A 16,999-nucleotide genomic window follows, 5' to 3' on the forward strand; every position below is an offset into this window, starting at 1 on the left:
ATCTAGCGTTAAGATAATATTATTTGGTGTTCAAAGGTGTTAATCATGTAACCCTGAATGCCTCGGATAAGGTTCATTTCTGGTCATTAGGGAACCCCCCCCCCCCCCGCACATGGTTCCTGTTCTCGCTAGCAGACAGGAAATCTTGCTGTTGATACGGTAGTTAATCTATAAGTTTAATCACGTTACCAAAGTTTCTACTACTCCATTCAGATGACTGTGAAACCTGCATCCCCGTTATAATTACTTTTCCTAGTCAGTCACTCTCATCATCTTGCATTTGTACTTCATCTTGACCAATTATATACCTACTAATATCTCTCAGGCAACTTGCTTTTGCGTAATCTTTATACTACGGGGCAATTTGCTAGGTATTATTATAAAAATCGTAAAAGTTAAAAAATACTATCAGTGTGAGGATAACATGTGGTTCCTTAGCTCATATGTCATCCTCACAGTGGATAATATTTTTCAATATAGACACTTTTATGATATATCTACCTAATTTTACCTTATACTAAGATGTCCTCGTATACCCAATTAAGGGACCTAGCTAGGTAGGCTTTCAGTCTAGATTCTTCAGGTACTTTGTTTAATCTTTGTTGTGCTTCACAAGTGGACATGAAGGCAGGACATTTTTTACAGCTATCTACAGCCTGACCTTGGTTTAGAGAGCTGATCGTGCCACGTCAGCTTGGTTAGGCCAGACTTCTTGTGGCATCTACCGCTCTGAATTATTTGACCAGCCGGCCACAAATAGCTGTGGTTTAGGTCTTTTTGGCAGGACTTTAGCTTCAAGCTCTATTTTAGATTTGGAATTTATAGGTTAAAATAAAGTAGTTTAAATCTATATTTTTAGTCTAAAACAAAAATAAAATAACTCACTCAAACACCTTTAATGTATTTTAACTCTACCTTCACAAAAGAATTCTCGAAAGAAAAACAACTCTAGCTTCACAAAAGAATTATCGAAAGAAAAACGCTGCCAAACACTAAGTACAAGCCTTTCCGACGTAGGCAGGTAACAAAAGGGTAGACAGATCTACGCCCATCTTTTGATACGTGCTGCGGCCGGGGAATCTTGCTGGTTATTGGAGTTTAGTTGCCCTTTCCTGTCTGAAACCTGCCTCAAGACCGTCAGCTTAGCCAGCCAGCCTTTTTTCTTAGTATCCTATTAGGGCAAATTGAGCCCACTTGGACACTGAAACTTTTGCCGAGCCTTTCCTTCCCGAGGGAACAAAAAGGTGGAGACCGGCCATTGATAGACTAGTGAAAGATCAGGAGCCAGGACATGAAAATCCCTAGATGTCGGCATCGCTTGAGGCACAGCATCACTTCTTCTTTAATGGTCCTTGGGCATCTATGAATTTTGAGTATTTTTCCCTGTTGTTTGTTTGTTTGTTTGGAGAAGGTGAATTGCATTGCAGATGCATGCACCAGCTTGCATAGCTTACCCCTCAAGGTGAAAACCATTGGATGGATTGATTGCATGAAGTAGACAAGTAGAGTAAAAAGCATTGTACCAACTGACTGCCATCAGCTTTCGGCCTTTGGTCTGTACTAAAAAAGAAGAAGCTTTCGGCCTTTGGTCAGGTACAGTTCTCTTCAATTTTTTCCTTCCTTTTGTTCTTGGGGTCATCTCATTCTGTACCTTCTTATTTGAAATGAAATGCAGCTCTCTTGCTTTCCATTATTAAAAAGAAAAAAGAAAAAATGACAGCATGGGTGTAGAACAGTAGTATAGTAGGAGAGAACAAAATCCCCATGGGGACATCTCTTTCTTCCTTGGGGAGGGAGAAGAAGATACATACATCAACTTCACCCATCACAGTTTGTTCTTGGAGGCACCTACATACTACAAATGACACTTACATACTGGCAAGCGTGTCCTTTTGTTTTTTCACGTGTCACCATCCTTTACTCCCTCTCTGTCTCTCTACCTCTCCTTTTCAACCTGATGTTTCCTGAAACCTCCTACCTGCTTCTGCAAGGGCCCCGGCCCGTACTGCAAGTAGGGTTTCTGGAAGACAAGAAGAGAAAAAAGAGGCAGAAAAGGGGCACTCTGGGCTATGGTGATGGAAGGAAGATTGCCCGGGAAACAGGGATCTCTTTCACTCCCTTCCTTTTCCTTCCACAGGTCAATCCAAACCTGTCACTCAGTACAGACAGACTACAGAGCAGCAGTAGGAGTAGGCTGCTAGTAACTAGTTTCTTCATTTCTGGTTGTTAGGATTCTGCGAGCATGGCCTCAGATCTTCTCCACTCCTATGAACTGCCCCTGTTGGCAAAGAAAAAACATAAATTAACTAATTAATTTGAGATCTTTCTTTTGATGATGAGTGATGTGTCTACCTAGTTGATTTCTATTCTACCAGCTTATTATAATGCAGCGGAACTCGGTATGTTTGCAGTACTGACTACTGACCAGTAATTTGGCACTGCAGACACCGCCGCGTAGGTGCTCTGGTGCATGTAGCCGTATATTGCCGTCGGCGTCTCTGGCTCCGGTTCCGGGCCGCAGTCGAGGTTGACACCGAACAGCCGGAGCTTCCTCGACGGCGCTGACGCTGCGACGCTGCTCTTCGTCTCCACGTCTCCTGCGATTGTTCACCGGAAATGGCGTAAGCGGGCGGCATGAGATCTTTAATCTTTACCAACTTTGCTAGCATCAAGTTAATTATCAGTGTTTTGTTCTTGGAGGTTTTATATATATACCTGCGTGTGGCATGTCGCTGTGGTAGGCGTAGGAGCTGGCAGGGCTGGTGGGGTACGACGACCCCGACGTGCTGTAGCACATCGGGCTCCACGGCTGCTGCTCGCCGGAGTTCAGCGCGGGCGGCGGGGCGCACACGGGCGCTGGCGGCGTCGGCGGCGCCGGTGCTGCGCTCTCTCCGCGGCGCCTGCAGCCGATGAACAGGCGGTCCCCCGCGCCGAGGCCGCCGCGCACCCGCTCGAAGCGCACGACGTCGCCGGCGTCGAGGCGCTTCTCCTTGACGTACCGGCTCCAGCCTTTGGTGAGCACGTAGCTCTGGCTGCTGGTCCAGTACGAGTACCGGAACCGCCACGGCTTGCCGGCCTCGTCCTCGAACGACAGCAGCAGGCCCTTCTCGCTGGCGTCGCCGCCTCCGCCGCCGCCGCCGCCACCGCCGAGGGGGAAGTACCTCTCCGCATGCTGCTTAGGGATGACCAGCCGGTTGAGCTTGCCCACGTCGCTGGGCGTGAGGGGTTTCTCGAACAGGTGCTCCTTCTCGTACTGGTGGTGGTAGTGCAGGTTCGTGTACATGGCCATCCCCCACGGCCACGCCTGAGGGTGCCCCAGGGAGACAGGGTGCATGGCCATTCTTGCTCTGGAGGCAGGCAGGCTAGCTAGCTAGTGGTGGAAGAAGAGAACAGTATGTGAGAGAGGTTCCACAGTTTCTGTCTTGCTCTGGTGAAAAGTTTGGCAGTGGAGACTGGAGAGGAGAGGCAGTGGTGAATGGTGATGGTGTGCTGTGTAGAGAGAGCCATGCATATATCATGGCTGGGCATTTATAGACAGCCTCCCAAGTAGTAGAATAACAACTTTACGTGGTCAGGGAGGTGTCTACACGTAATGTACTGTTGATAATATTTTCATGGTAGGAGTACACATGAGGAGAGCATGGTGCACTTGATCTCGAGGAGAGAGAGAGAGAGGGTACAGTATTATTTAACCTAGGTAGACAGGAAGAATCAAAGTGAAGGGCTGGCTTGAAAGGCGGTGAGGTTAGAATATGTAGCTCCAGTTTAGGTGTCGTCGATGAGGAATGATCAGGTGGTGGTACTTAAAAGTTGGCGCCTGCCCATTGTGGTCTAGTCACAGCCATCCAGGGGGCCTGGACATGGGACGGCCCTACCATACCATTGCTTTCCATGTGCGAGGGGTGCATGGGGCCTATGCTGTTGCTATGCATGACCACTGTCCTTGAAACTCTGCGTTTTATTTTACTCCTTGGCTCCTTGCTTGTATTGTAGAGTAGAGGTCCAGGTTCCTGGTGTTGCAGCCCATTCAGTTTCCATTTGCCTTTGGGAAGCAGCAAGAAAGCTAGTCATGATCGGGTTTAAGAAATCATCGGTAACCGCTCGGTTACCACGGTGGCGCGCCGATTTAGTTCGCATCGTATTCATAAGTCGACTGATTTTCAAACTCAAATTCAAAATTAAAAATTTCAAAAATTTGATGAAATTCGTTCAATTTTCGCCAAATTATTGTACGGTTACTGTCCACGGGGCGGTTTTCGGTGGTCAAACGCATTGGTGAACTATGATCCTGAGTAGGGACGGATCCAAAACCACCAAGGAAGGTATCTCTCTTCTTCCACTTCCTCTTCTTTATTTCTCTCCCATACCCAAAAATTGAGGGGGAAGGCGGGCTTTGGCGGGCTCCGAGCATGAGCCTCTCCGCCCACTGTAGATCCGCCCCTGGTCCTGGTTTTCAACTCAATTTCCCACAAGAGCCTGTCTGTTCTCTCTCTGCGCGTGTATGTCTGGAAGGTCGAGTTTGTGAACTGTGGTGGAGACAAGGAGTTTCTGGCTCCTTAGATATGGATTTACTTGATGAAGACATGGATTGACAGATTGCTACTACTACTGCTACTATGTACCATCAGTTATCCAGTTCAGTTCATACCTGTGGCCCACTTGGAAACAATAGCTGGTAGGCAATAACTTGTTCAGGGCAGATGTGACATTTGAGGTGCATTGCAATGGCTGTGAGAGCTCTAGTTATCAAGCACCATCTTGTACTAGGACCAGCCACATTTTTCCATCTCAGATTCAACACAATCAAGGGTTTTGTCAGGCCTGCCTCATTGAACGAATGGCAGACCACCTCTCACCTCTTGAGAGGGCAGGACTTGCAAGTAAGAGATCGAGCTGGTTTTGGCTGGATTCTTACACAATGAATTGAATCGAATTGAATTTGCTGTAGGATCGACACTGCATTATTCCCATTCAACGCATTGCAGCAGGACAACAGCCTGCCCCTGGCCAGGACGCTGGGGTATTGAATATAGCGGGCGAGGTTGCGTGGGGGCAAAGCGATCGGTCATCCCTTTGCTCCTTGTGTTAGATGACCCCGGCCTGCAGATTTTAGTGGTTCTTTATCATGCATCAGGGCGTTTGGGAAGCACCTCCTCTTGTTGGAAGATTCGAATACAGAACATCAGATTATCTGCTCCTTGTATTTTTAATGGCAGATCTGTATCAGATTCTGTGAACTGTCGAGGATAAAATCAGCGATGTCGCTTTGCTTGCTTCTTTGGAGACAGGTATTCCATCACATGGTTACATACATTGTTCTCACACTAATGTGTTTGCTTATGTTTGAGTATTATTCAGTTTGTCAACCTTTGGAGAAACCGGAGGGGCCAAGAGGGGGTGCTGCTGTTATATCATCAACAGGCAATGTACTGTTCAAAATCCAATCATAACGGTGAGCTAACGGATCTAAAAAAAAGTAATCACTGTTCATATCATTGCATTTGGTTTTCTCTAACATTGCATTAGGCCACTTAATCAGATGTTGGTGATTAGATCACAGTCATATTTTCTTCTGCCGATTAGCACCTGCAGGAAAATGGGAGATGTGATTGATTTACTATCTCACTTGGCCTTGGCATTACTTGTGCCCTGCCTTGCTGTTGTTGGGGCTCCAAGTTCCCAAACGCCTTACACTGAAATGGGAAATGGGATCAAGATTGGACCTGCGCCAGAGATCCCTCCCCACCCCCTCCCCCCCTTCACCAATTTCCAAAGTTCACGAATCAGGTGATACAGATTTTTGTCCCCAATTCATTCCAACCCCTGGTCCTTATAGTACCTCCACCTATTCCCTACCAGTCCCTACAAATTATTCTGCTGTTCTTTCCTGTGTGCATGCACATAGAGATACGCAATAAAGAAGTTTGATGCTCCCTTCTCAGCCACGAGCTAGATGTACGATTGCTAATTAGTGTGCTTGCTTAATGAATTGCATGCATATGCTTCGATTAAATTATAAGTTTATGTTTAGCATCTCTTGGAGTATCACGCATGCACGATTAATCAAGTTCACGATGGCGGTTTTGTCATGGAATCCTGTCAAGAAAAGTCATCAAGGTTACTCGTTTGCACTGCACCCAAATGACGGGGGTCCTAATTTGGAAAACATGAATACTCCAGTTTTTACCTGAGGGTTTGTTTCTATAGTGATGCATATATCTAGGAATACTAGACTCTTGAAAACTTAGGAGCCTAAGCTGTAACCTAAGTTCTATTGCATTGTTTATACACAACTTTTTCACGAGGAATTTATCTATACGGATCGACTTAATGGAAGAACCCCTTATAAATCGAAAACATGAACACAATGGATGATTTTTCAGTACGCATGTATATGTTTTGTAGAAGAGAAACGGTAGGACCAGGGGACTTGTTTATCACTGACAGTTGCACTTCGCATGCCTAAACTAACTTTGACCAAGATTCAAGATCCACTCTAGTATACTTTAATTACCTGATTTCATTTTGTATATATTTGTTGAAAGGTATGTGCAACATGCACTGGACTGCAAGAACTCTACATCGGTACTGATCATCTGCAGCATACATGCATCGAGATAGTACTGCAACGAATCAACTGGTTGTTGTGAACTGTGTCCGAGTGTTATCATATTTAAGCGTGACCACGAGGGAGCCACGCAGCAGCAGGCAGGTTCAGTTCTCTCCCAGCTCAATCATGCAGCTCACCTGCCCAGCAATCTTTTGATAACGCAAAGAGGACTCGGTTGGTTTCCTCCATGCACATGAGCGATCTGATATCTTATCACTACCTTAAAAAATGGACAAACAGATAAAAGAAATACCAAATTAATGATAGATTGTAACCTAACCTGTCACTAATGATAATAGTGATGGATCGTAGTTATGATTCATCACTAATGACAATTTATCGGTGACGAATCATCGTCAGTCATTAATGACGAGTCAAGTTATAACATGTCACTAATGATCGACTCATCGGTGATAAATCATCATAGATCAGTCATTAGTGATAGATCAAGTTATCACTAATGATGATATTCATTTGTACTTTTTAGTGATAAGTGTGACTTTAGCTGCAGCATTATCTAAGAAAAAAAAGAAGAACAAAAAAAATATAGCTTATTAGATCAAATCTAATAAAAGAAAAAAAGCTGCTAACTAAGTCTAACAAAAAATTTACTACTACACTTTTTTTATATGTGTATATGTGCATAGCATGATGCTATTTTTTTTCTCTGTTTTTTCTCACCTTAGCAACACTAGAATATGAACATTGTATATTTTTGCTTAAATTTGATGTAAGGAATGGTGGCTGTGGACACAAATGTGCATTCTGAAAATAGTGCAAAAATTTTAGGGGTGAGAACTCAATCTTCCAAGCCAAATTTGATCTAAAAAAATTACCAAACCTGATGAAATAGGGGAGAAACGGATGTAACTTTTTCTGTATATTCGTAGAGTAAAAAAACATCAAAATTGAATTTTGTATGCAAAATTTATGCTTATTTTACCGAAAACACTCCGGATCATTTATCAAATTGCGATAGTTGGTATGAGATATTCAAAAATTCATAAAATATTTGTATAACTTTCGATGAAGAAAATTTTATATGTAAATTAATAATTCAGTAAACAACAATTCACTGAATTCAATATCAAACAATTCTTTAATCAATAATGTAGCAAAAATAATTATTAGTGATGTGTCACTTATGACTTGTCATATGTGACGGATAATAATTATGATTCGTCACTTACAGCATTCATTAGTGACAGGTTAAGTTGTGACTTATCACTCATAATTAGTTATCAGTAACACGTTCGAGATAACGGATATATGATCCGTCACTTATAATAATTATTATCTGTTACTTATATTTTTTTTCATATAGTTTATAGGAATTGAATACCGAGATGAGCTCGAGATAAGGGAACACATGCTAATGCCCCTCGCTATGTTATTCCTGCAGTTCTGCTCCTTTCCATGAGAGGTCACGTATGTCTTGCCTGGTTGGTGCAGATGCCGGACTCGGAGCCTTGAGCTAGCGGCATGAATGATGGACGTGGAAAGCAATATACTAGTAACCAAGTATGTATCTTTATAGGAAGGGAAAAATGTAAAAAACCCTCTCAAAAGTCATATGGATTTTGATTTTTCTCCTCAAAAGTTATTTTGTTGCAAAAAAAACCCTAAAAGATTTGGTTCTATTGAAAAACACTCTAAAAATTCAAAAAAAAATAAAACAAATCATAAAAAATTCTAAAAAACTAGAGACAATACTAAGACCTTTTGTAAATATTTTTTTTTCAAAAATAATATCCTTTGCATCATATTTCATGAAGAGTAAGTTTAAAAAAAAAGAAAAACGTGCAGCTCATTTATTAATTCGAGTTAAATGCATAGTTAATTATTTACTAATCCAAAAATCATGAAACAAATTTTTTTAGTCTTCTTACATGATCCTCTATCTTGTAAAAATATATGAAATCTTGAAATAGTTATTGTAACGTGCAGGATTGAGTAAATGTGCTGCAGATAGATTAATTCATAACTAATCCATAACACTCCAAAATTAGTGAAACCACTTTTATTAGTTTACTTAAACAGTTATTTGTGTAGAAAAAATAATGGTAGACATGACAAAGTTAAAATAACATGAGTTAATAAATGAGCTATACATTTTTCTTTTTTTTTCAAACTTCCTCTCCATGAATATGATGCAAAGTATATTATTTTTGAAAAAACAAATCACAGAAGGTCTTAGAATTATCTCTAGTTTTTTTTAGGATTTTGTTGTGATTTTTTTTTTGGGGTTTTTGCAACAAAGTCAAATTTTTGGAGGATTTCTTTTTGCAACAAAATAACTTTTGAGGGGAAGTCAAAATCCAAATGACTTTTGAGGGGTTGCATTTTTCCCTTACAGGAAAATGTAACTTCGCATCTATTTGTGCACATCCATATCTCATATCTTATACTTATCTATCGAGTGATCATTCTCTCAAATATGAAGGTGTTAGTTTAAGATGCACAAACTTTGAAATACCAACCAATAGCTAAGTAGTGCTATTCTACACCCCGCCGTCTAGCCCACCCTGCCATAGCAGCTCCGGCCCAGCCCACTCGCGAGCAACCAGCGCATGTCATGTGGCGCGTGTAGTTGTGCCTGCGCTCCCACGTGCCAGTGTGCACCACATGGTGTGCTAGCCGTGCTCGCGCTCGAGTGCCCCAGTGCCAGCACGAGCCTTGTGGCGCGATAGTCGTGCTCGCGTCGAGCCCATGAGTTAGCTTGCGCTACGTGTCCTCGCCCTGCACCCCTATACACCTTTGCTCGTGCCTAACTACTGACCACTAGAGGTGTGACCAGCTATTGAGAACTACTGAAAAAATAACTACTAACACTACTAAACCAAATTATTGACAACTACTGACACAAACTTTACTATGACTTAGAACAACAGAATAATTACTGACACTACTGAACATAAATACATTGACACTATTGAATAGACTATGATACTACTAACAACTACTAATAACTACTGACACTACTAAACAAACTATTGACGACTATTGATACTATTGAACAATTTTTCTATAGTTTGAAACTACTGAACAGCTAAACGATTGTGCACTACTAAACTACTAAACTATTCAGTATTATTGGACTACTAAACTATTAAACACTAATAAACAACTATAAAATTACTATTGAACTATTAAACACTTATGGATTACAAACTACACAACGTGTGGTGCACAACGCAGGAGCGAGCGGCGCGCGGGCACAAGCGTGGGAACACGTGGCGCACAGGCGTAGAACGAGCGACGTGCGCGCGTGGGCCATAGGGGCATGTGGCGTGCGGTGCAGCGCATGAGCTTGGGCGCGGGCCGCGGGGACACATGGTGGCACACTGGTGTGCGGGAGTGGGCGGGCGAGTGTGCGAGGCCAACGAGTTGGACTGTTCTGTGTTGGTCTGAGATGTAGAATAGTGTATATATATATATACACACACGAGCTTTCTCTCTTGCTCTTATGTATAGATCTCCGACTAATCAGTATTATTCAACGGTTGCAACGGCAAATCTAGATACACACATACACGTCCTAAACTCCTACCATTTCTATTTGTGTGCTTCTTCTTGTCTTGTTTCTTTTTACTGAAAACTTTGCATCTAGATTGATCCTATATATTGCGTTTTAGGGTTCGTTTGGCAGGGCTCCAGATTCTTCAGAAATGTTTCGGTTTCAGATTCTTCCTGGAAATATTTCTCTGGTGAATCACCTTTAATTTTCTGAAAACGTTTGGCAGTGATTCTGGATTCGGATTCTTGAAGAAAAATGACCTGAGTGATTCTCGAAACGGGTGAATTGGGTGATTCTCCTCGTAGTGTTAAAAATGAGAAACGTTTCAGGTGATTAAGGTGAAACGTTTCACGTTTTGATATATTTGGCAAAAATTCCAAAGAATCATCAAAAAAAATTTGAAACGTTTCTTGTAACTAAACGGGACCTTAGTGCCAGGGTATATGTTTGTGTTCTGGATGTAGGCTTTAGTTGTAGCAGTCAGGGGTTGGGAGTTGGGGGCCATGTGTAGAACCAGTACCGGTACTGTGTCATTTCTGTGGCTGTCGTTTTATGTGTTAGTAGCTGCTGCCTAAATTTCAGTACCAGGTGCAACTAAACTTGTGATCTTTTGGGCAGATCTTTGTGCGCTGCTGCTGTGGCCTGTGGGAATGCGTAAAGGAGAGGTGAAGAGCAGGCAGATGATACCTACCAGATTGGAGATTTTCTATTGCGCACTGGACAACACTGTGACGTGATAGAGAAGGCCAGAGGGAGAGAGAAAAACTGGCGTGTTTTCTGAGTCCTTTTTACCATCGCAGGGCCTACATGGTGTCATGGTGGTAGGTCAGGTACCCGCTTTCTGTCAGCGTAAAAAGTTTTTTAGTGAAGGGAGACAAACTGGAAGCAATGGCCTGATCACCACGATGGAGAGAGAGGCTAGAAAGCATGAGCACAGCGAATGCAGCCAAGTATGGTGAGGTGAGGTGAGGAGGGTATGATCTGTCTGAAAAATAAAGCAAGGTCATCGAGTGCGATTGCCTTGTTGCATGCAATAGGGTACGGTGGCGCAGAGAGCACCACAGCTCCGATCCATCACCTGGTTCTGCACGACCCGGAAGGAGAGTACTTGCCCGAGAACTGAGTGAGAAGAGGTGAACAGCGCCATGAAAAAGCAAAGCCATCAGTGACAGTGTTGGAGTACACGTAAGTGTAGTAGCACCAACAAGAGGCGGCAGCAGCAGCAGCTCGTCCTCTCCGGCGACAAGCACGCGGGAAACACACAACCCGTGGAGGCCGCACAGGCACAGCACTGCGGCTCATGTCACGGCTCTAACAATGATCACCACCGTCGTCTCACATGAACAGAGCCCGGCGCAGTGCATGCTCGCTTTGCTGCCGCTAGCTTGTCCCCTCCTCCCCCGGCGAGCAACGCGACGCGACGCGAATAGTTTGGCTTTTGGCATGCATGAGCTCTGCTGCGGCCTAGCATGGTCCCCGGCCCGCGCGCGGCGTCGTTGTTAGGCGCGTAGCGTGCCCGCGCCACCTGCCGGGCCCCGGCGGCCGACCGGCCGGCTAGCCTCCAGATCGCGAGCAGGCCCACGGGCGCATCATCGATCGCACGTCGGCGAGGTCCCGTCGAGCCCCTGATAGCTCCGGGACAATCAGCTAGCTGGGGAAAACGCCAGGAAGGTTCTCGGGTTGCATGCATGGTACTCCTACCGCAGGAGTCATATCAGGTCATCAACAGTGCACCGAGCCATCATCATCATGGTGGCGAACTGGAAATGTGATTGCGATCGAGACCAAATGCTGAATGTGGCTGGCTATGCAGTGAAGAACAAACATATATAGGATGTGTCGTCGATGTCACGATGGACGTCATACTAGCTCCAATGTTTCCAAACCAGCAGTGCCGATCTGTTTTGCTCTCCTGTAGCGTGATCACGCGCCGACTTTTCCTCGCCGGCCGGCCGGCCGGCTTGCACGGTGCGTGACACTATTTGGATGTGTACGTCAGCTGGGGCACTGCACTGCACTGCACTGCACCTGCGGCGCATCTTGACCGTTCTGGTTCTGCTTATCTAAAAGCCTGAAACCTGCATTGCTGCGTTGATCGCGATAAGCTACTGACCGACTTTTTTTTTGGACAAAAACATGTGGTGAACAAGTTACGTAGTAGATGGGGAACCCAAAAGCGTGATAATAATTGGCGCCATTTACGGGCCACCGATATACTAATCAGGTGACACCTGAACATCGTTTGCCAACTGACTGCCCAGTGGCAGGATGATGCATGCCGTCGATCGCCAGATTGCCGACCGCGGTGAGCCTCTCTCTCTGGTCTCTGCAGCCGGTTCAGGTTGGCTTTGCATGCCATGGGTCATGGCCCCACCATCATGTCCTTCGCCATCTCGGACTCTTCAGGCCCAGTGTGCATGTACGTACGTGAACACAACCATGGATGGGGCGGATCTAAGGGCTTTATTGGTCATGAAGCGGTGAGGGCTGAAACCCTTCTGAGCCTCCCATCAATTTTTTTTTATCATGAATGAGGGAGAAAAAGAAGAAAAGAGAGAGAGGAGTATGATGAGGAAGAAAAGAGAGAGGTGGATGAGCCCCTACCTAATTCATCTGCATCCGCCATTATGTATGTATACATAGTGATCTTGTCAATTGTGGCGAGGGCCAGTGAATGAATGAATGAAAGATGGGATGAGATCTAGGGACCAGATTATCTCAACGTTCATCAACCTGCAATCTCTGCATGTTCTCCGAACTATAAGCATTATGGCCATTAATTCCGTCTTAACTATCATCATTATACACCTTGTTATCTTATTATTGGAAAATAGTACTACCTCCGTTCTCTTTTACTTGTCGTTTAGGACGTCGATACGGTCTCCAATAAGCACATTTAACCATTATTTTTTATAACTACCACTTGGTAAAAGTTGATAAAATTAGATGGTGTTAAAGTATTTTTCATGATAAATTCATTATTATTATTTTCATATGTCAAATCCTAATAGTTTGTGTATATTATTGGTCAAAAATTTTAAAGCTTGACTGCACGTATTCTTGGACGGCATATATTTGAGAACGAAGGTAGTAATATCGTCTACTCCCTCCGTTGTTTTATGTTGGGAAAATTTCCTTTTTTGTTGTATGTTTTGACTCTTCACTGTATGTAACATGCGACTTTGACAACATTTGTTTGACTATACTGTAGTAAATACTTATAAATTATATATTTTTAAATTATTTTCAAAGAAGAGTCTAGTCATATAGATTTTATATAGACATTATTGTTGACAATTTTAAAGATATGTATAGTCAAACTTTATAAAGTTCGGCAGGGATTGAAGGATGCCAAAAAATAAATAAGGAAATAGTACAATTCTTTTTTTGAGAAATTGTGCCGGGCCTGATTGCATAATGGGGCATATGCATGCATGCTGCGGTGATGATTGAAAGGTTGGGTCAGGTAGGATCGAGCTCAAGCCTCAAGGTGCAGTGGCCCTGCTGGTTTAGCTGAAGACTTTTCTGATAACGTGGCCGTGTTGGCTCTTGGAAAAAATGCAAGTTTTGTAGATGAAGTACGAGCTTCACGCCGCATGCGGGCACAAAAAAATTATAGTAGAGATCGATGGCCATTGCTTATTTGGTTTAGTATTTGGATCCTTTTCATTAATTCTTCCCCATTTCCAAACTGGCAAAAATGCAAAGAACCTTTTCGCCACAAAAATCTCACATGCATTGCATGGATGCAACTTCTTTACAGATGATATAGGAAGCCATGATGTTACCTGACCGTTGTTCTCCACACTTTGCCCTCCTGGTCGGTGGATCTCCACGACAAAATCCATAGCTTTCCTTCGGTTAGATGATGCGCTTGCATGGTTCAAGAGAGGAAGCATCTCCTTCGATTTCTTGTCAGGTTCCCGGATGAAACATACCTTTTCGACAACGGGGAGACCCCATTTCCATTACTTTTGATAACGAAATAATTGTGTCTTACAGCCAGAAACTAGAGTCTGCAGATCCAAGAAGCAACAGCGGGGCGAATAAGAGTTCGATACAACCAACTCATAGTAGAAATGCAGTAGGAAACCTAGCAGATGTCAAGTCATCGTCCAAGTTTAACTAGAGAAATAGAGGGGGGGGGGGGGGGACAAAGTTCGTCACCGAGACATCCAGCCAAAAGTCCAATAGGTCGATTCGACTTAGCAAAGTATGCAGTCTTCAATTTTGAGCAAGCAACACGGTCTTCCTCTGTCTGTTGCTGATCATCATCTTCCTGAGGTTGGTTGGGGAGCAACTGCAGCTGGCCATCTGTACGAGGACGAGCCTGACGCCTAGCCAAGAGTTGGTTCACCGTCTCCAGCAGGCCCTGGGCACAACGCATGAGATATTCCTTACTCATCTCACTTAGCAGATCTGTCCATGTTTTTAGAAAGGAACAAGCGTGAAAAATAATGTTAGTTGGATCTTTTGGAAGTTTCTTATCAAAGTATGACTTATTACGGGCTTTCCATATGGACCAGCAAATAGTAGCTAATCCAAGAGTGTCAAAAGGCTTTCTAGTTGCAAAATTATCATCAATCCACTGATAATATTGTTGTAGAGAGTTAGGAATAGTATCAGCTCCATTGAATACAGCTATAACACCCCAGGCAACATTAGAAATAGGGCAGATGAAGAAGAGATGTTGACATGTCTCATTTTGGATGCAAAAGTAGCAGGAGGGATCTCCACTCTATCTTTTTTTTTTTGATCAAATTCTTTTGTGAGAATGGAATTCTGTTCTATTAACCACAAGAAGATTTTAATCCTCAAAGGAATTTTGACTTTCCAGATGTGCTTATATGGCTTGTAGGGAGCTTCTCTCACCAGCTAATTATACATGAACTTTACACTGAAAGTAACTTTTTTTTTTATCAAAGGACCAAGAGACCACATCATTAGTTTCTCCTAGTTGAACATTCACAAGCCAACTCTAGATCAAGCACCATTGCATCTAAATCATTATTTAACCATCTCCTAAAGGTAAGATCCCAATGCCAATGATGACAGTCATATACTGCCACGTCTCTAAATGTTAATTACGTAATTAAGCATTCATAATCATCATAACGTTATATTTATGCATGTTTGTTTGATAATTTAAATTTTATACGTGTTCAAAATACTTAGAGTTGGCAAAGAGCTCTTTAGGAAGACCCTAAATACTTTGGAGAGAAGGAGAAAAAAAGCAGAATGAAAAAAGGGGAAAGTTAGAAAATTTCAGCCAAAGAACCATTCTTGCGGTCTAATCGGGTTTCACCGCGGTCTGATCGCCAGGAGAAGCCATGTGGGTATCCCACGATCTGACCGACGCCCCTCACGGTCTGACTGCCAGAGTGCAGTAGAGGCACCCCTTAAGTGGTCAAATGGTCTCTCTCTCCGTCCCTCTCTCATTCCACTCTCTCACTCTTTCCCTCCCCAAACCCTAGAGAGAAGGTGAGATCCGCTCGATGCGTTCGACGACCGAAGATCGACAGTGGGAACTCTAACGAGCTCCCCGAAGGACTCCGCCGAGCTTCCTCCCCCTTTCCTCCCCGCCAAAAGGGTTTCCTCACTATTTCTTCCTCCGCAAGCTCATTCACCCTCCGGAAGTCCAATCGGTGGATCGAAGCTTCCTCGGAGGATTCCGATCCAATACAAAATTCCTCTACACTGAGGTGAACATCCCCCTATTGTTTTCCCATCGTTTCCTAGACCTAGGCGATCGCCATTTGATTTTCGCCAGAAAGCCCTAAGAAAGCTAAGTCTAGATCTTATTTTTGGGGTTTTACATGATCGGACCGCGCATGTTGTCCGAATGACCACATAAAATGTCCCCTAGTCTTGTGGAGTACTTTGGTGCTCATCGTCGCTGAAGGTTTCGCCGGAGTCCTTGCCGGCGACCCCACAAGGGTGCTATTGACAGATTCTAGCGGTCTGACCGCCACTAGGGCTGGTCTGACCGCCAAACGAGGGTCTGACTACCGACATACCGTCAGTCTAACCGCCAGAGGCCAAAACCTTCTGCACATCGGCGGTTTGACTGCCATTCCAACATCGGTCTGACCAGTGTTAAAGTGACGGTCAGATCGTCAACCATTTAAGGCTGTATGTACTTAGGTTACATTGTCCGGGGTTTTAAACTTTGAAACACTAATCTTTTAACGGTCTTTTACAAATGTTTTTGAAACACAACGCTCTATTGTTATCCAAGCATGCATCATTTACATATTTTCCCATCATTTATTTGTTTATGCATGCATTCTTGATTCGTTTAGAGAACGTTGCACCGACAGTCCAAGTGAGTGAAGGCGACGCCAAGCAACTTGAGTTTTGTGAGTGCTGTGTGGGCAGTATCAGGTAACCACCAGAGCAGCAATGTAAGCATCTAAGTATATTATACCTTTTTGGTTGAATTGAATGGAGTCTAAATTGATAAGTCATTGCTTAGGTATGTTTGCATGTTTAGCGAGTTATTGTCGGGCTTATATGGGTAAAACCTATGTTGATTGCATTACCTCTATCTTGAGTTGTTGTTCATCCATATCCTTGTAGCCTTGATAATATTATTGATATCTAACTTAAGAGTTATTTGAAATGCTTAGCAATGCATAGGTCATCGGTAGAAGTCGAACGATGGTTCAACCATTGTACGCGAGCTTAGAGCTTACTTATTATTGATAATTATAATGATAATGATGTGGGATCTATGAGATGTGAGAATGAGGCGAGATGTGAGCAGTGCTAGGGGTAGGTCGGGAGTGGAACTCGGATGCTATAGACCACTTGCATCGTTTAAGCACCATCCATCGGTGTCGTTGGTTTTAGCACTTTCTGTACAACCACAT

The 16,999-nt window shown here is 43.6% G+C and overlaps 1 protein-coding gene across 1 annotated transcript; it reads right to left on the minus strand.

Moving 5' to 3' along the window:
* Positions 1–1,250: 1,250 nt before the first annotated feature.
* LOC133904366 (B3 domain-containing protein Os11g0156000-like) lies at positions 1,251–3,631 on the minus strand. Its single transcript, XM_062345832.1, has 3 exons — positions 2,716–3,631; positions 2,426–2,597; positions 1,251–2,278 (listed from the first exon to the last, which is right to left on the minus strand). The coding sequence occupies exons 1-3, from the start codon at positions 3,338–3,340 to the stop codon at positions 2,266–2,268; spliced, it is 810 nt and encodes a 269-aa protein (XP_062201816.1). The 5' UTR covers positions 3,341–3,631; the 3' UTR covers positions 1,251–2,265.
* Between the last annotated feature and the right edge of the window lie 13,368 nt (positions 3,632–16,999).

Source organism: Phragmites australis, chromosome 22 (genome assembly GCF_958298935.1).
Source record: "Phragmites australis chromosome 22, lpPhrAust1.1, whole genome shotgun sequence".
NCBI classification, from domain to species: domain Eukaryota; kingdom Viridiplantae; phylum Streptophyta; class Magnoliopsida; order Poales; family Poaceae; genus Phragmites; species Phragmites australis.